This window comes from Hyperolius riggenbachi, chromosome 11 (assembly GCF_040937935.1).
Source record: "Hyperolius riggenbachi isolate aHypRig1 chromosome 11, aHypRig1.pri, whole genome shotgun sequence".
In the NCBI taxonomy this organism is placed as follows: domain Eukaryota; kingdom Metazoa; phylum Chordata; class Amphibia; order Anura; family Hyperoliidae; genus Hyperolius; species Hyperolius riggenbachi.
Genome location: NC_090656.1, coordinates 225,700,704 through 225,721,388, shown reverse-complemented (window position 1 = coordinate 225,721,388; position 20,685 = coordinate 225,700,704). Strand labels below are relative to the sequence as shown.

At 47.1% G+C, this 20,685-nt stretch overlaps 1 protein-coding gene across 1 annotated transcript in view; it reads left to right on the top strand.

Moving 5' to 3' along the window:
• The window catches only part of LOC137538263 (pancreatic secretory granule membrane major glycoprotein GP2-like), a 58,840-nt gene that overhangs the window by 6,678 nt on the left and 31,477 nt on the right, over window positions 1–20,685 (top strand). The window contains exon 2 of the mRNA XM_068260327.1: window positions 11,557–11,802. Coding sequence (XP_068116428.1) covers window positions 11,557–11,802 — 246 coding nt within the window. The remainder of the gene's footprint in view (window positions 1–11,556; window positions 11,803–20,685) is intronic.

The window sequence follows — 20,685 nt, the reverse complement described above, 5'->3', positions numbered from 1 at the left end:
CTAACCCTAACCCCCTTGGTGGTGCCTAACCCTAACTCCTCCTGGTGGTGCATAACCCTAAGACAACCCCTGGTGATTACTATTACCTAATGTCTCCCTACTCTTACACAGAACCCTCCCCAACACTAACCCCCCTGGTGGTGCCTAACACTAAGACCCCCCCTGGTGGTACCTAACCCTAAGACCCCCCTAGGTGGTACCTAACCCTAAGACTCCCGTGGTGGTGCCTAACCCTAACCCCCTTGGTGGTGCCTAATCCCTCCCTGGTGCTGCCTAACCCTAAGACCCCCCTGGTGGTGCCTAACCCTAAATCTCCCTTGGTGGTGCCTGACCCTAAGACCCCCCTGGTGATTACTATGACATAACTTCTCCTTAATCTCATACAGAACCCTCCCCTGATGGTGCCATACCCTTATACCTCCCCTAGTGGTGCCTAACCCTAAGACCCCTCCCCCACTTGTGATCCCTAATCCTAACCCGCCCCCCTTGCTCCCCCCTCCCGAATCAGACACCTGGCAGCCAATCAGGCTGCACTCCCTCCTGGACCCCCATCCCCCCTTATAAAAGGCAGCAGTGTCGGCCATATTCTCACTCTGTCTGCTGCCTGCTGCTAGTGAGAGAAGGGAGAGGTTTCTGGAGAGATAGGGAAAGCGTTAGTTAGGTCTTGTTAGCTTGCTCCTTGTTGACATGTGTTGCTGAAAAGCAGCACAAAAAGCTCTTTTGAGAGCTAATGTTTTTTTTTTCTTTTTCTGTGTGCCACTGACACTGCATATACATCCCTGTCTGTCACAGCTGGCCCTTGCTAATTGCTATACTGTGCCAGGTCCAGCACATTCAGTGCATACCTTTCACTGCATCTGTGTGACTGCACATTGTATTATAATACCAGTCAGTGCATACCTTTCACTGCATCTCTGTGACTGCACATTGTAATATACCAGCAGTCAGTGCATACCTTTCACTGCTTCTGTGTGACTGCACATTGTATTATCTCTGCCACCAAAAATTGAGTTGTGGAAAGACCTAGGCCCACGTAGGGACAACTGCCTTACAAAGGCATGACATGATTGCAGCACTCATCTCCATCCCCTCTGCTGTCTACTTAATCTAGTCTCTAAGTCAGATATGACTTTAGTCAGTTGTGCATTAATTTTAAGTGCATGATTTGAAGTGCACAGCAAAAGACCCAAATTAGACCAGAAAGATCTACTTAAATGCACATAGGAGATCTCCTTATTCTCTGAACTGAAACCACATTCTTCTCATTACAGGTACGCATATGATCTGCATCTGCATCTGATTTTATATCTGTCTTCATGCAATTTCTCTCTGCAATCAAACAAATCTTGCTTATGTTCAACTTTACCTGCATTGCTTTTAACTTTATGGTACGCATATGATCTGCATCTGCATCTGATTTTATATCTGTCTTCATGCAATTTCTCTCTGCAATCAAACAAATCTTGCTTATGTTCAACTTTACCTGCATTGCTTTTAACTTTATGGTACGCATATGATCTGCATCTGCATCTGATTTTATATCTGTCTTCATGCAATTTCTCTCTGCAATCAAACAAATCTTGCTTATGTTCAACTTTACCTGCATTGCTTTTAACTTTATGGTACGCATATGATCTGCATCTGCATCTGATTTTATATCTGTCTTCATGCAATTTCTCTCTGCAATCAAACAAATCTTGCTTATGTTCAACTTTACCTGCATTGCTTTTAACTTTATGGTACGCATACATAATTGTGACCATTTCCTGGTGCCAGGCCTTATGCTGCAATGTGTACCTAATTAATTAGTCATAATTTGCATGTCTGTAGACTGACCCAGCCTCCCACAGCCCAGGCCTGGCCATTCGCACCTGATCCTCATTGCAGCACTCATCTCCATCCCCTCTGCTGTCTACTTAATCTAGTCTCTAAGTCAGATATGACTTTAGTCAGTTGTGCATTAATTTTAAGTGCATGATTTGAAGTGCACAGCAAAAGACCCAAATTAGACCAGAAAGATCTACTTAAATGCACATAGGAGATCTCCTTATTCTCTGAACTGAAACCACATTCTTCTCATTACAGGTACGCATATGATCTGCATCTGCATCTGATTTTATATCTGTCTTCATGCAATTTCTCTCTGCAATCAAACAAATCTTGCTTATGTTCAACTTTACCTGCATTGCTTTTAACTTTATGGTACGCATATGATCTGCATCTGCATCTGATTTTATATCTGTCTTCATGCAATTTCTCTCTGCAATCAAACAAATCTTGCTTATGTTCAACTTTACCTGCATTGCTTTTAACTTTATGGTACGCATATGATCTGCATCTGCATCTGATTTTATATCTGTCTTCATGCAATTTCTCTCTGCAATCAAACAAATCTTGCTTATGTTCAACTTTACCTGCATTGCTTTTAACTTTATGGTACGCATATGATCTGCATCTGCATCTGATTTTATATCTGTCTTCATGCAATTTCTCTCTGCAATCAAACAAATCTTGCTTATGTTCAACTTTACCTGCATTGCTTTTAACTTTATGGTACGCATACATAATTGTGACCATTTCCTGGTGCCAGGCCTTATGCTGCAATGTGTACCTAATTAATTAGTCATAATTTGCATGTCTGTAGACTGACCCAGCCTCCCACAGCCCAGGCCTGGCCATTCGCACCTGATCCTCATTGCAGCACTCATCTCCATCCCCTCTGCTGTCTACTTAATCTAGTCTCTAAGTCAGATATGACTTTAGTCAGTTGTGCATTAATTTTAAGTGCATGATTTGAAGTGCACAGCAAAAGACCCAAATTAGACCAGAATTGAACCAGAAGGGAACAGAAGGAACTGCCAGGAGACTCGGCACTTTGATCACATGGTTTGCTACTTAACTGTTTTTTATCTGTTTCACCATATGCTTGCTTGTTTCTATAATTCCTGTATCTAAACACACTCCATCCTCCTGCTGTCAGCTATCAATCTCCCTGTAGATCCCTTCAGAATGTTTAAAATGTCTTTCTCAGCCGCTTCTTTTTGCCTTCTGTTCCTGAAAATCCACATGTCACTTCATCCCCCCACTGTCAGCAACACCATACAGATTGCTCCCTCTCTGCTATCGTCTCCCCTTTTCTCTAGCCACGAACTATTCCTATTTCTGTGCTCACACTACCCCTCCTCTGCTCTCACTAAACCTAACTTGCATACACACAAGTCCCACCCCCACATCTCTCTGCTCTGCCTACTACTCCTTCTGGCTTCTGGGGACATATCACCGAACCCAGGGCCCACTCCTAGACCTCACACTGCTCAGACTACAACTCATTCCACCAATAACAAACCTCATCACCTCCCCTCCCAGAACACCTACAATCTTATTGACATCCCCCTTCTTCCCAGCTCTCCCCTCCCCATATCTGGGGCTCTATGGAACTCCCGCTCCGTTTGTAATAAACTGGCCTTTATTCATGACATGTTTATCTCCAACACTTTCACCTTCCTGGGGTTAACTGAAACATGGATAACTCCATCAGACACGGTGTCTCCAGCTGCTCTATCATATGGTGGTCTAAAATTTAGTCATACCCCTAGACCTGGCCACAAACATGGAGGGGGGGTGGGGATCCTCCTCTCTGAACACTGTTCCTTTAAGCCACTCACACCACTGCCCGCACTCTCATCCTTTGAAGTTCATGCTGTCCGTCTCTACTCTCCATACCACATTCAGATTGCTATTATCTACCGCCCGCCCGGTCCAGCCTCTACTTTCATTGATCACTTTTCAGCATGGCTTCCCCAGTTCCTCTCCACTGATATACCCTCTATCATCATTGGAGATTTTAATATACCCATCGATACTAATTGCCCTACTGCCACCAAACTGCTCTCTCTCACCTCCTCATTTGACCTCGCCCAATGTTCCTCCACTTCCACCCACAAAGACGGCCACACTCTTGACCTTGTCTTTACCCGCCTCTGTTCTATTTCAAGCTTTCATAACACTCCGCTTCCCCTCTCAGACCACAACCTTCTTACCTTCTCAATCAATTCTTCTCTACCGTCAACTCCTCCAACACTACACCATACAGTCACGCGCAGGAATTACCGCAACCTGGATGTGAATTCCCTGACTGAGGCCTTGCAACCTCTAAGTACCCTGTCTTCCTACACTGACCCTGAGGCAGCATCCAGTTACTTATTTAATGTAGTCTCCTCTGCCATGAATTCAGCCGTTCCACTCACCACCACCCGCCCCCGCCAAACTAACCGGCAGCCCTGGCTCACTGAAAAAATCAAACAGCTGAAAAGGCACTCCAGGGTGGCAGAAAGATGCTGGAGAAAAAGCACTGCTGTAGAAGACTTCAATCACTATAAACAAACTATGCAGGAGCTCAGGGATGCCCTCACCTCTGCTAAGCAGTCTTATTTCTCCTCGCTCATTTCCTCACAGTCCCACAACCCAAAACAATTGTTCAATACCTTTAACTCCCTACTTCGTCCCCCACCTCCTCCCCCTACCACATGTCTGTCAGCCGACAACTTTGCATCATACTTTACAAGCAAGATTGATGCAATACGTAATAGCTTCAACGCGCAACCATTTTTACCAGCACAGCCGTCACCTATAAATTCCTTCTGTCCGCCTACACCCTCACCCACTACTAACTGCCTTCCCCCCGCTCCACAAGACCAGTCTCCCACTCTAACATCTTTCACCACACTAACTGAACAGTGTCTTTCCTCACTAATCTCCAAAGCGCATCTCACTACCTGTGCCCTGGACCCCATTCCCTCTCATCTAATCCCCCAGCTTTCCTCCTCCTTTAATCCCGCTCTAACAACTCTATTCAACCTTTCTATCTCCACTGGCACTTTTCCTTCCTTATTCAAACAAGCTATCATCACACCACTAATCAAAAAACCCTCTCTTGATCCAACTTCTCTATCCAACTACCGTCCTGTCTCGCTCCTCCCCTTTGCTTCTAAACTGCTGGAACGTCACATCCATTCAGAATTGTCTGCCTTTCTCTCTACCAACTCCTTACTTGACCCCTTTCAATCTGGATTCCGCACACACCATTCCACTGAAACTGCCCTCACGAAAGTTGCTAATGACCTACTGGTAGCTAAATCCAAAGGCCAGTTCTCCATTCTAATACTCCTTGACCTTTCCTCTGCCTTTGACACGGTTGATCATGCTCTGCTTCTGCAGACACTGTCATCTTTAGGAATCAAGGGACAAGCACATTCCTGGATCTCCTCTTATCTCTCTGGACGCTCTTACACTGTCTCCTTCTCTAACACCAAGTCCTCTCCACACCCACTGTTTGTTGGTGTACCTCAAGGCTCTGTTCTTGGGCCACTTCTTTTCTCAATCTACACCCGTGGCCTGGGACAACTAATTAACTCTTTTGGCTTCCAGTATCACCTCTATGCGGATGACACCCAAATCTATCTCTCAGCTCCTGACCTTTCCTCACTACTATCCAGAGTCCCCGACTGTCTACGTGCCGTTTCTGCATTCATGTCCTCCCGCTTCCTCAAACTCAACATGACTAAAACGGAAATTGTGATTTTTCCACCATTGCTATCTACACCCCCACCAATTGCAACCATAACGGTAGACAACACCCCAATAACCTCAACCACTAAGGCCCGCTGCTTGGGGGTTATACTTGACTCAGAGCTCTCCTTTAAACCTCACATCGCCTCATTAACCACCACCTGCTATTTCCAGCTCAAAAATATATTCCGTATCCGTCCCTTCCTCACACAAGAGGCCACCAAAATGCTTGTTCATGCCTTAATCATCTCCCGCCTAGACTACTGCAACACCCTGCTCTGTGGCCTACCAAAAAACAGGCTAGCTCCTCTCCAATCCCTTCTAAATGCAGCGGCCCGCCTCATTCACCTTTCCACACGCTCTTCCGATGCAGCCCCACTGTGCCATTCTCTCCACTGGCTACCCATTACCCAGAGGATCCAGTTCAAACTCCTGACTCTAACATACAAAGCCCTCCACGAGTTGTCTCCTCCATACATCTCCTCACTAATCTCAAGATATTGTCCCTCCCGCAACCTTCGCTCCTCCCAAGAAATTCTCCTGGCCTCTAAGCTGATCACCTCCTCTCATGCTCGCATCCAGGACTTCACACGAGCATCAGCCCTTATCTGGAACTCTCTTCCACAGCCTGTACGTCATGCGCCAAACCTGGACATCTTCAAACGCACTCTTAAAACACACCTTTTCAGACAAGCTTATAACATGCTATAGCCCTTTATTTACTTATTTGTCACAATGTAATCAGAGGCAAAGAATCACTGCCTCATCCATCCTCCACCCCCTTACCTAGTGTGTCCCCCACTACCTATTAGATTGTAAGCTCGCAAGGGCAGGGTCATCCTCCTAATGTTTACTGTTTTTGTAACAATATTTGTGCTGCTTGGAACTCTGCTGTATATTTGTTAGTTGTATCTATGTTCCTAATGTCGTCTTATTGTGCTTTGTAAAGCGCTGCGGAATATGTTGGCGCTATATAAATAAAAAATAATAATAATAATAATAATAATGATGAAAAAGCACAAACAGTCAGCAATGGGATGACCACCTGAGAAAAGGCAGCACACAAATGCAAAGCCACCCTCCGCCTCCTCTTCCTCCTTCAGGTGCAGCATCTTCAGCTGCTTTATCCCTTGCACCTTCACAGCCACCCTCCTCCACTCCGCCTCTCACCTTGAGCGGTTCCTTCTCCTCTGCCCACAGCAGCCAAGTGTCTGTTAAGGAAATCTCTGAGCGGAAGAAGCCAATGTCTGCCAGTCACCCCCTTGCCCGGCATCTGACAGCTGGCATGGTGGAATGGTTAGCTCGCCAGGGGCTCGATTCACAAAGCGGTGCTAACCCAGTTAGAGACTTTAGGCATGATAACCATTGCACCACGCTGGTGAAGAGCCAGTTTAGGCATGATAAGTTCAGGCGTGATAAGTTTAGGCGTGATAAGTTTAGGCGTGATAAGTTTAGATAAGTGTAGATAGCGCACAAAGTCCCGCACGCAAAGCAGCGCCATTAAACTCTATGCGAAGTGCACCAGACTTTGCTAGCGCAAAACTTTTGATCAGCTGTGCACTGCGGTGCTAACGCAGTTGGTGCTTAAACTTATCATGCCTAAACTTATCACACCTAAACTTATCATGCCTAAACTTATCACACCTAAACTTATCATGCCTAAACTGAGTTTAGGCGTGATAAAGGGCTTTTCATCAGCGTGCTAACTGTTAGCACCACTTTGTGAATCAGGCCCCAGCTGTTACCATACCCGCTGGTGGACTTGTGGCGATTGGGACACCGCAGTGGAAGATACCAGGTCACAATTATTTTTCTAAAAAGGCGATACCCAAACTGTACCGTGATGTTGAAAGGCATGAGAAAGTACCATGGAAAGTTTATCACAAAGGGCTTGATTCACAAAGCGGTGCTAACAGTTAGCACCCTGGTGAAAAGCCCTTTATCATGCCTAAACTCAGTTTAGGCATGATAAGTTTAGGTGTGATAAGTTTAGGTGTGATAAGTTTAGGCATGATAAGTTTAGGTGTGATAAGTTTAGGCATGCTAAGTTTAAGCGCCAACTGCGTTAGCACCGCAGTGCACAGCTGATCAAAAGTTTTACGCTAGCAAAGACTGGTGCACTTTGTATAAAGTTTAATGGCGCTGCTTTGCGTGCGGGACTTTGCAAGCGATCTAAACTTATTTAAACTTATCATGCCTAAACTTATCACACCTAAACTTATCACACCTAAACTTATCACGCCTAAACTGGCTTTTCACCAGCATGGTGCAATGGTTATCATGCCTAAAGTCTTTTAGGCATGCTAACTGGGTTAGCACCGCTTTGTGAATCGAGCCCAAAGTTGAATGAATGGCAGACTTGCCCTCTGTAACAGATTCTCATTAAGGGAACAGCCCAGACAGGAGAAAAAAGTATAAAAAGTATAAAAAATAGATGTAAGCTTTAACAATGGTAGAGAAAGAACTAACGAAAGTTGATAAGGCAGTCATCACTACACAAACATTGCCACCGAGAGGACTGACAGTTTATGTCCTGGGCTGGGAGTGTCAACTGACAACACTTTGCGGCTGTTTGTGGCGGTGCGTTAAACAGTGAGTTTGGTCTGTCAGTGTGAAGCAGTACACTAATTACACTACCTGATCCATGTATACACACGCAAGATGTTTTAAAGCACTTTGGGCCTGATTCACAAAGCGGTGCTAACAGTTAGCACCCTGGTGAAAAGCCCTTTATCATGCCTAAACTCAGTTTAGGCATGATAAGTTTAGGTGTGATAAGTTTAGGTGTGATAAGTTTAGGCATGATAAGTTTAGGTGTGATAAGTTTAGGCATGCTAAGTTTAAGCGCCAACTGCGTTAGCACCGCAGTGCACAGCTGATCAAAAGTTTTACGCTAGCAAAGACTGGTGCACTTTGTATAAAGTTTAATGGTGCTGCTTTGCGTGCGGGACTTTGCAAGCGATCTAAACTTATCTAAACTTATCATGCCTAAACTTATCACACCTAAACTTATCACACCTAAACTTATCACGCCTAAACTGGCTTTTCACCAGCATGGTGCAATGGTTATCATGCCTAAAGTCTTTTAGGCATGCTAACTGGGTTAGCACCGCTTTGTGAATCGAGCCCTTTATGCCTCCAATTTAGGAACGCAATGGGCTCGATTCACCAAGCGGTGCAAAGTGTTAGCACCGTGGTGAAAAGGCCCTTATCACGCCTAAACTCAGTTTAGGCATGATAAGAAGGGCTTCGCGCGAAGTTACCGCGCGTATGCGCGTTCGCGCGTACGCGCCTAAGTGCGCGCGCAGCACCCGACGCTTCGCGCGAAGCTCCCATTAAACCCTATGGGACTTTGCGCGCGCTCTCACGCGCGTACGCGCGAACGCGCGTTCGCGCGGTAACTTCGCACGAAGAGCAGGAAAAAGCGGTGATAACTCAGTGGTGAAAAGGTCATCACGCCTAAAGTCCTATAGGCGTGATAACTGAGTTATCACCGCTTGGTGAATCGAGGCCAATGTGATTTATGCCCTTTATAACCCTGCTGTGCGTCAAATCTGTAATTTTACCCAGCAAATTTGGCGTGTATCCCACTCCGCCATGCCCACCTCCAGGTGTTAGACCCCTTAAACATCTTTTCCATCACTTTTGTGGCCAAAACTCTATTGCAATTTGCCGAGTTCGCCGGTTCGCGAACTTTTGCAGAAGTTCGCATTCGCAAACCCAAAATCGGAGGATAGAGTCATCTCTAAACCTGAAGTGAGTAAAATTATTTAAAATAAACACATTGGGCTCGATTAACAAAGCGGTGCTAACCCAGTTAGAGACTTTAGGCATGATAACTATTGCACCACTCTGGTGAAAAGCCAGTTTAAGGCCTCGATTCACAAAGCGGTGATAACCCAGTTATCACGCCTAAAAGACTTTAGGCGTGATGACCTTTTCACCACTGAGTTATCACCGATTTTTCCTGCTCTTCGCGCGAAGTTACCGCGCGTAAGCGCGTTCGCGCGAACGCGCGTAAGAGCGCGCGCAAAGTCCCATAGGGCTTAATGGGAGCTTCGCGCGAAGCGTCGGGTGCTGCGCGCGCACTTACGCGCGTACGCGCGTACGCGCGGCAACTTCGCGCGAGTTTCTTCTTATCATGCCTAAAGTGACTTTAGGCGTGATAAGGGCCTTTTCACCATGGTGCTAACACTTTGCACCGCTTTGTGAATCGAGCCCTAGGTGTGATAAGTTTAGGCATGATAAGTTTAGGTGTGATAAGTTTAGGCATGCTAAGTTTAGATAAGTTTAGATCGCTTGCAAAGTCCCGCACGCAAAGCAGCACCATTAAACTTTATACGAAGTGCACCAGACTTTGTTAGCGTAAAACTTTTGATCAGCTGTGCACTGCGGTGCTAACGCAGTTGGCGCTTAAACTTATCATGCCTAAACTTATCACACCTAAACTTATCATGCCTAAACTTATCACACCTAAACTTATCATGCCTAAACTGAGTTTAGGCATGATAAAGGGCTTTTCACCAGCGTGCTAACTGTTAGCACCGCTTTGTGAATCAAGCTCATGATGTACCTGCAAATGAATATTACATACTAACTTCACCGTAAGTTCTCCTCAGAAGCTCACCATTTTCTTCTTACAGTGATCCCTTCCAGTTCTGACAATATTTTGTCAGAACTGAAATATACCAGTTGCTGTCAGTTATATATCAGCTGCTGTCAGTTACAACTGAATGTGCAAGGTAATGTCCATTTTTCCCTATGGCTCAAGTGGGTGATATTACAGTTTAACAGTGTGCTGACCTGGAAGCTGTTATGGGGTAATGGCCATTTTTAAAATAGAGGATGGAGAATTCCATTGATCACAGTGAACAAATGGGACGCAAGAGAGGAGAAAGAGATTGAGGAGTAGACTACACAGGAGGTAAGTATGACCTGTGTATGGTTATTTTGACTTTTTTATTTTCAGTTCAGGTTCTCTTTAAGGGGCGTATAGGCTGCCAGAGCTTATGTGCCTATAGACTCCTGAGCTGTAAATCCAGCCCTGGCTGTGGGGAGGGAAGATGGTTCTAGGCAGTGGAGTGGCTAAGGAGCTGTGGGCCCCCGATGCAAGTTCTACATTGGGGCCCCCTAAACACTCTATAATTGATATGGTGCACCAAAACCTGCCAATGGCAACTACAGTTTCAGAGGTGCAAGAAGGGGATGGGGAACAGTTTGTTAATGATTATCACTATTTGAAGTATCTATAGAAGTCATTATTATGAGCACAGGACCAATAGAGAGCTAATACTGCAATTGAGGGAGGGCCCTTTGGGGTCCCTCTGGCCCAAGGGCCCCGATCCTTTGCAACCCCTATTGCTACGCCCCTGCTTCTAGGTTGCACTGCTGGGGGAGGGGGATACTTTTCTTTTGTCAAGCACATTGTGAGTTTTCCTTGATGGGGAGAAGGGGAGGTGCCACCAGACTGCACTGGGGGCCACCAGACTGCACAGCAGACTGGAAGGGTGCTCAGGTGCTGCACACGTGGGGTGAGTAGTGGTGCTCCTAGGCTGCATTGCTGGGGTGAGGGGAGGTACTTACAAGCTGTTCTGCTGGAGTGAGGGGAGGTGCTTACCAGCTGCACTGCTGGGGAGGTGATTCCAGGCTGTAATGATGGGTGGATGGGAGGTGCTTCTAGGCTGCACTGCTGGGTGGATGGTAGGTGCTTCCAGGTTGCACTGCTGGGGGAGGGATGAGGAACAGGAAGTGGTATGGTATCTCAGTAAGGCAATGAGCAGTGAGCTGCAAAGCACACACATTTCAGTTAGGGGACAGTAGCCTTCAGTGTAGATAATACAACCTGTAAGAATACAGATAATATAAACACGGACTTGCCTGTTGTGTCTGTCTCGAGTTTCTAGTTAATCTGCATCATTATTGTTATTATTTTTATTTTTGTTTACTTTCACAGATGACTAATTGATGATAATATCTTGTGTATTGCAGCATAATCAACATCACCGGCCCATCAGGAAATGGAACCTTCGCTGTCACTATGTCTGCTTATACGGACGCTACCTATACCTCTCCAATACAGGAAGAGTACAGAGTTAATATTGGAGACCTTGTGTATATCGGAATATTCGCAACCAACGTAGATGGAAACACATTTCACTTGCATGCAGATAGCTGTACAGCCTCTCCCACCAAGGAAATAACTGCAGGGAGCACAGCCCCATTGCTGGAAGGAGGGTAAGTGTCTTCTCTCCTTTACGCTCTCACCTCCTTCCCTTCATTATCCTCCTCTCCTTATCTCTCTCCTCTCTCCACACGTCAGCTCCTCTGTACAATGCTCTGCTCTTCCCTGTAGTGTTGAGACAAAATTTTCGTAATTTCATGTTTCCTTAATTACGGACGCAAATTTTGCTGCTACGGCACGAATTCGTAATATCCTAATTGCTATACATACCGTAATTTGGAATTCCATAAGCAAAATTTTGGTTTCGTAATTTTGCGTTTCGACACTAATTCGTGTTTAATGCGTAATTTCGTACTTTCATGTTTTCTAGAAACAAAGTTATTTTCGTTATGAAAATGGACATAATTTCGTTTCTAATAGTAATTATGCACATTTAGGTAATGACTAAACCTAGGAAAGTCACTCATTGATTGCAATTACTGATAATGCAAAGGTCCCCGCACATGCTGCCGCTTTCAGGGTTTGTTCACACTGCAGGCGTTTTCGGCTTTTTTTCGCATCGCATGCGGTGTTTAAAAACACCCCCTGACTGCGTGGACAATGAATGTCTATGAGAAGGTTCATATCCTCTCCCCTCCTCTGGAATCCTCTCCCTTAACACATCCGCCACTCACCCACACTTAGGGCCTGATTCACAAAGCGGTGCTAACAGTTAGCACGCTGGTGGAAAGCCCTTTATCACACCTAAACTCAGTTTAGGCATGATAAGTTTAGGTGTGATAAGTTTTTAGGCGTGATAAGTTTAAGCACCAACTGGGTTAGCACCGCAATGCACAGCTGATCAAAAGTTTTGCGCTAGCAAAGTCTAGTGCACTTTGCATAGAGTTTAATGGCGCTGCTCTGCGTGCGGGACTTTGCGCACGATCTAAACTTATCTAAACTTATCATGCCTAAACTTATCGGGCCTGATTCACAAAGCGGTGCTAACAGTTAGCACACTGGTGAAAAGCCCTTTATCACGCCTAAACTCAGTTTAGGCATGATAAGTTTAGGTGTGATAAGTTTAGGTGTGATAAGTTTAGGCATGATAAGTTTAAGCACCAACTGCGTTAGCACCGCAGTGCACAGCTGATCAAAAGTTTTGCGCTAGCAAAGTCTGGTGCACTTCGTATAGAGTTTAATGGCGCTGCTTTGCATGCGGGACTTTGCACGCTATCTACACTTATCTAAACTTAGCATGCCTAAACTTATCACACCTAAACTTATCACACCTAAACTTATCACGCCTAAACTGGCTTTTCACCAGTGTGGTGCAAAGGTTATCATGCCTAAAGTCTTTTAGGTGTGATAACTGAGTTATCACCGCTTTGTGAATCAGGCCCCTAAACTTATCACACCTTGGGCTCGATTCACCAAGCGGTGATAACTCAGTTATCACGCCTAAAGGACTTTAGGCGTGATGACCTTTTCACCACTGAGTTATCACCGCTTTTTCCTGCTCTTCGCGCGAAGTTACCGCGCGAACGCGCGTTCGCGCGTACGCGCGTGAGAGCGCGCGCAAAGTCCCATAGGGTTTAATGGGAGCTTCGCGCGAAGCGTCGGGTGCTGCGCGCGCACTTACGCGCCTACGCGCGAACGCGCGTACGCGCGGTAACTTCGCGCGAAGCCCTTCTTATCATGCCTAAACTGAGTTTAGGCGTGATAAGGGCCTTTTCACCACGGTGCTAACACTTTGCACCGCTTGGTGAATCGAGCCCCTGGGGCCTGATTCACAAAGCGGTGCTAACAGTTAGCACCGTGGTGAAAAGCCCTTTATCACGCCTAAACTCAGTTTAGGCATGATAAGAAGGGCTTCGCGCGAAGTTACCGCGCGTACGCGCGTTCGCGCGTAGGCGCGTAAGTGCGCGCGCAGCACCCGACGCTTCGCGCGAAGCTCCCATTAAACCCTATGGGACTTTGCGCGTGCTCTCACGCGCGTACGCGCGAACGCGCGAACGCGCGGTAACTTCGCGCGAAGAGCAGGAAAAAACGGTGATAACTCAGTGGTGAAAAGGTCATCACGCCTAAAGTCTTTTAGGCGTGATAACTGGGTTATCACCGCTTTGTGAATCGAGGCCTAGGTGTGATAACTTTAGGCATGATAAGTTTAGGTGTGATAAGTTTAGGCATGCTAAGTTTAGATAAGTTTAGATCGCTTGCAAAGTCCCGCACGCAAAGCAGCGCCATTAAACTTTAGACGAAGTGCACCAGTCTTTGCTAGCGTAAAACTTTTGATCAGCTGTGCACTGTGGTGCTAACGCAGTTGGCGCTTAAACTTATCACACCTAAACTTATCACACCTAAACTTATCACACCTAAACTTATCATGCCTAAACTGAGTTTAGGCATGATAAAGGGCTTTTCACCAGGGTGCTAACTGTTAGCACCGCTTTGTGAATCAGGCCCATCATGCCTAAACTGAGTTTAGGCATGATAAAGGGCTTTTCACCAGGGTGCTAACTGTTAGCACCGCTTTGTGAATCAAGCCCCTAAACTTATCATGCCTAAACTGAGTTTAGGGGCTCGATTCACCAAGCGGTGATAACCCAGTTATCACGCCTAAAGGACTTTAGGCGTGATGACCTCTTCACCACTGAGTTAGCACCGTTTTTGGCTGCACTTCGCGCGAAGTTATCGCGCGCAAAGTTTTGCGCGCGCACCCGCACAGGCGCGCGCGCAAAGTCCCATAGGGTTTAATGGGCGCATCGCGCGAAGTGAGGGGCGCTTCGCGCGCACGCACGCGGGAGCGCGCGCAAAACTTTACGCGCGGCAACTTCGCGCGAAGCCCTTCTTATCATGCCTAAAGTGACTTTAGGCGTGAAGAGGGCCTTTTCACCACGGTGCTAACACTTTGCACCGCTTGGTAAATCGAGCCCTAGGCATGATAAAGGGCTTTTCACCAGGGTGCTAACTGTTAGCACCGCTTTGTGAATCAAGCCCCTAAACTTATCATGCCTAAACTGAGTTTAGGCATGATAAAGGGCTTTTCACCAGGGTGCTAGCTGTTAGCACCGCTTTGTGAATCAGGCCCCTAAAGTCTTTAACTGGGTTATCACCGCTTTGTGAATCGAGCCCTTACTATTTTTAGGCACAATCATCTCTTCAGACAAGCATACTGTCCTACCCAGGACACTGCCCACTAACCACCATTTCTACCACCCCATACACAGCTTCCCTTTACCTACTGTCCTATCCCTTAAATGTTTAGACTGTAAGGCCTTTTGGGCTGGGCCCTCTTCCCTTTTGTCTCACAATGCTGTGTAATGGGTGTACATACCTCCCACCTCTGTGTAATGCTGTGTAATGGGTGGACATACCTCCCACCTCTGTGTAATGCTGTGTAATGGGTGTACATACCTCCCACCTCTGTGTAATGCTGTGTAATGGGTGTACATACCTCCCACCTCTGTGTAACAATATGTTGTTCATTGGTTCACTGCTTTAGCTGTTATACCCTCTTGTCTTGTATCAACTGTTTGTATTGTATACTTTGTATTGTTACACCCTGTATGCGATTGTACAGCGCTACGGAAGATGCTGGCGCCATATAGATCAATAATAATAATATTCAGCGCGGTGCGGCTAGCAAAGTGGTGCGTGTACCATTTTCGGCTTGATCCCGCCTCAATGGAAGGAATAGGAAATTCAGAAAACGCATACAAAAATGCACAATAAGGCGATTGCGCTCACGTTTTTAGTTCACTTCCTGATTTGCGTCAGGGAGTGAATTACAAAACTGCTCAGAAAAAAACATTTAGAAAACCGCTAAGCACAAAAACGAATTGCCCACCCAAGCGCCGGGAATCGTAAAAAAAAATACGTGTCAACAAACGCCCAATGCGGACGGACACGTGAACGGAACGCAATGTGAACAAGGCCTAAATGTATCAGGAGGCGCTATCTGCAGTCACTTCTAAGACAGGTGCTCTTTGCCATGGTGCACTTAGCGGTCATGTTGAGACACTTGGTTTTGGGCCTTGCAATATCTGATAATGCAAAGGTCCCTGCACGTGCTGTCACTTTAAATGCATCACGAGGCTTTACCTGCAGCCACTTCTAAGACAGATGCTCTTTGGCAAGGTGCACTTAGTGGTCATGCATGCTGACACACTTGGTTTTGGGCCTTGCAATATCTGATAATGCAAAGGTACCTGCAAGTGCTGTCGCTTTAAATGTATTAGGACTGGAACACAATTTTGAGAAAGGACAAGTTTCCGAAATTCTGATTTGTTTGTGTTACGTAAACAATCGTAATTACGAAATTCCCCATAAACTCAGAATTTCGCATAACTTTGTGAAATTCTCGAAATTTCGATTGTAATTGTAATTTTGTGAATTATGCTAAACTTTGCATAATCGTAATTAGGTCACTACGCTCATTACTACTTCCCTGGTCTTCTCTAATTGCCCTTTTGCTTATTTACACAGAAAGTGAAGAGCTTCTGATCTTTGTTATCGGGCATGACAGATTCTTATTTTTTTAATTCTAACATTAAAATGTAATTACACCACTCCAATCACACTGTCCTCATTACACTGCCCCCATCACACTGCCCTCATTACACTTCCCCATTACACCACCCCATCACATTACTCCAATCACACTGCCCCATCACACTGTCCTCATTACACTACCCTCATTACACTGCCCCACCACACTGCCCTCATTACACTGCCCCACTACACTGCCCTCATTACACTACCCTCATTACACTGCCCCACCACACTGTCCTCATTACACTACCCCATTACACCACCCCATAACACTACTCCAATCATACTACCCTCATTACACTGCCCCCATCACACTGCCCCACCACACTGCTCTCATTACACTGCCCCACCAAACTGCCCTCATTACACTGCCCCATCACGCTACTCCAATCACACTACCCTCGTTACATTGCCCCAGCACACTGCCCTCATTACACTACCCTCATTACACTGCTCCCATTACACCACCCCATCACACTACTCCAATCACACTACCCTCATTACACTGCCCAAATCACACTACCCTCATTACATTGCCCCCATCACACTGTCCCACCACACTGCCCTCATTACACTACCCCATAACACCACCCCATCACACTACTCCAATCACACTGCCCTTATACACGGCCCCCATCACACTGTCCTCATTACACTACCCTCATTACACTGCCCCACCACACTACTCCAATCACACTACCCTCATTACACTGCCCCACCACACTGCCCTCATTACACTACCCCATTACACCACCCCATTACACTACTCACACTACTCCAATCACACTGCCCTCATACACTGCCCCCATCACACTGCCCTTATTACACTGCCCCCATCACACTACCCTCATTACACTTCCCCCACCACACTGCCCTCATTACACTACCCCATTACACCACCCCATCACACTACTCCAATCACACTGCCCTCATACACTGCCCCCATCACACCGCCCTCATTACACTACCCTCATTACACTGCCCCACCACACTACTCCAATCACACTACCCTCATTACACTGCTCCACCACACTGCCCTCATTACACTACCCCATTACACCACCCCATCACACTACTCCAATCACACTGCCCTCATACACTGCCCCCATTACACTGCCCTCATTACACTGCCCCCATCACACTACCCTCATTACACTGCCCCCACCACACTGCCCTCATTACACTACCCCATTACACCACCCCATCACACTACTCCAATCACACTGCCCCCATCACACTGCCCTCATTACACTACCCTCATTACACTGCCCCACCACACTACTCCAATCACACTACCCTCATTACACTGCCCCATTAAACCACCCCATCACACTACTCCAATCACACTGCCCTCATTACACCACCCTCATTACACCACCCTCATTACACTACCCCATTACACCACCCCATCACACTACTCCAATCACACTGCCCTCATATACTGCCCTCATTACACTATCCCATTACACCACCCCATCACACTACCCTCATTACACTGCCCCACCACACTGCCCTCATTAAAATTCCCCAGTACACCACCCCATCACACTACTCCAATCACACTGCCCTCATTACACCACCCCATCACACTGCCCTCATTACACTACCCCATTACACCACCCCATCACACTACTCCAATCACACTGCCCTCATACACTGCCCTCATTACACTGCCCCACCACACTGCCCTCATTACACTACCCCATTACACCACCCCATCACATTACCCTCATTACACTGCCCCACCACACTGCCCTCATTAAACTTCCCCAGTACACCACCCCATCACACTACTCCAATCACACTGCCCTCATTACACCACCCCATCACACTGCCCCCATTACACTACCCCATTACACCACCCCATCACACTGCCCTCATTACACTTTCCCATTACACCACCCCATCACACTACTCCAATCACACTGCCCTCATTACACCACCCCATCACACTACTCCAATCACACTGCCCTCATTACATTGCCCCTATCACACTGCCCTCATTACACTACCCTCATTACATTGCCCCTATCACACTGCCCTCATTACACTACCCCATTACACCAACCCATCACACTACTCACACTACTCCAATCACACTGCCCTCATACACTGCCCCCATCGCACTGCCCTCATTACACTGCCCCCATCACACTACCCTCATTACACTTCCCCCACCACACTGCCCTCATTACACTACCCCATTACACCACCCCATCACACTACTCCAATCACACTGCCCTCATACACTGCCCCCATCACACTGCCCTCATTACACTACCCTCATTACACTGCCCCACCACACTACTCCAATCACACTACCCTCCTTACACTGCCCCACCACACTGCTCTCATTACACTACCCCATTACACCACCCCATCACACTACTCCAATCACACTGCCCTCATACACTGCCCCCATTACACTGCCCTCATTACACTGCCCCCATCACACTACCCTCATTACACTGCCCCCACCACACTGCCCTCATTACACTACCCCATTACAACACCGCAACACACTACTCCAATCACACTGCCCCCATCACACTGCCCTCATTACACTACCCTCATTACACTGCCCCACCACACTACTCCAATCACACTACCCTCATTACACTTCCCCATTAAACCACCCCATCACACTACTCCAATCACACTGCCCTCATTACACCACCCTCATTACACCACCCTCATTACACTACCCCATTACACCACCCCATCACACTACTCCAATCACACTGCCCTCATTACACTGCCCCCATCACACTACCCTCATTACATTGCCCCCATCACACTGCCCCACCACACTACTCCAATCACACTGCCCTCATACACTGCCCTCATTACACTACCCCATTACACCACCCCATCACACTACTCCAATCACACTGCCCTCATATACTTCCCTCATTACACTACCCCATTACACCACCCCATCACACTACCCTCATTACACTGCCCCACCACACTGCCCTCATTAAACTTCCCCAGTACACCACCCCATCACACTACTCCAATCACACTGCCCTCATACACTGCCCTCATTACACTGCCCCACCACACTGCCCTCATTACACTACCCCATTACACCACCCCATCACACTACCCTCATTACACTGCCCCACCACACTGCCCTCATTAAACTTCCCCAGTACACCACCCCATCACACTACTCCAATCACACTGCCCTCATTACACCACCCAATCACACTGCCCTCATTACACTACCCCATTACACCACCCCATCACACTGCCCTCATTACACTTTCCCATTACTCCACCCCATCACACTACTCCAATCACACTGCCCTCATTACACCACCCCATCACACTACTCCAATCACACTGCCCTCATTACATTGCCCCTATCACACTGCCCTCATTACACTACCCTCATTACATTGCCCCTATCACACTGCCCTCATTACACTACCCTCATTACACCACCCCATCACACTGCCCTCATTACACTTTCCCATTACTCCATCCCATCACACTACTCCAATCACACTGCCCTCATTACACCACCCCATCACACTACTCCAATCACACTGCCCTCATTACATTGCCCCTATCACACTGCCCTCATTACACTACCCTCATTACATTTCCCCTATCACACTGCCCTCATTACACTACCCTCATTACACTGCCCCACCACACTTCCCTCAATACACTTTCCCATTACACCACCCCATCACACTACTCCAATCACACTGCCCTCATTACACTGCCCCATTAAACCACCCCATCACACTACTCCAATCACACTGCCCTCATTACACCACCCTCATTACACCACCCTCATTACACTACCCCATTACACCACCCCATCACACTACTCCAATCACACTGCCCTCATTACACTGCCCCCATCACACTACCCTCATTACATTGCCCCCATCACACTGCCCCACCACACTACTCCAATCACACTGCCCTCATACACTGCCCTCATTACACTACCCCATTACACCACCCCATCACACTACTCCAATCACACTGCCCTCATATACTTCCCTCATTACACTACCCCATTACACCACCCCATCACACTACCCTCATTACACTGCCCCACCACACTGCCCTCATTAAACTTCCCCAGTACACCACCCCATCACACTACTCCAATCACACTGCCCTCATTACACTGCCCTCATTACACTGCCCCACCACACTGCCCTCATTACACTACCCCATTACACCACCCCATCACACTACCCTCATTACACTGCCCCACCACACTGCCCTCATTAAACTTCCCCAGTACACCACCCCATCACACTACTCCAATCACACTGCCCTCATTACACCACCCAATCACACTGCCCTCATTACACTACCCCATTACACCACCCCATCACACTGCCCTCATTACACTTTCCCATTACTCCACCCCA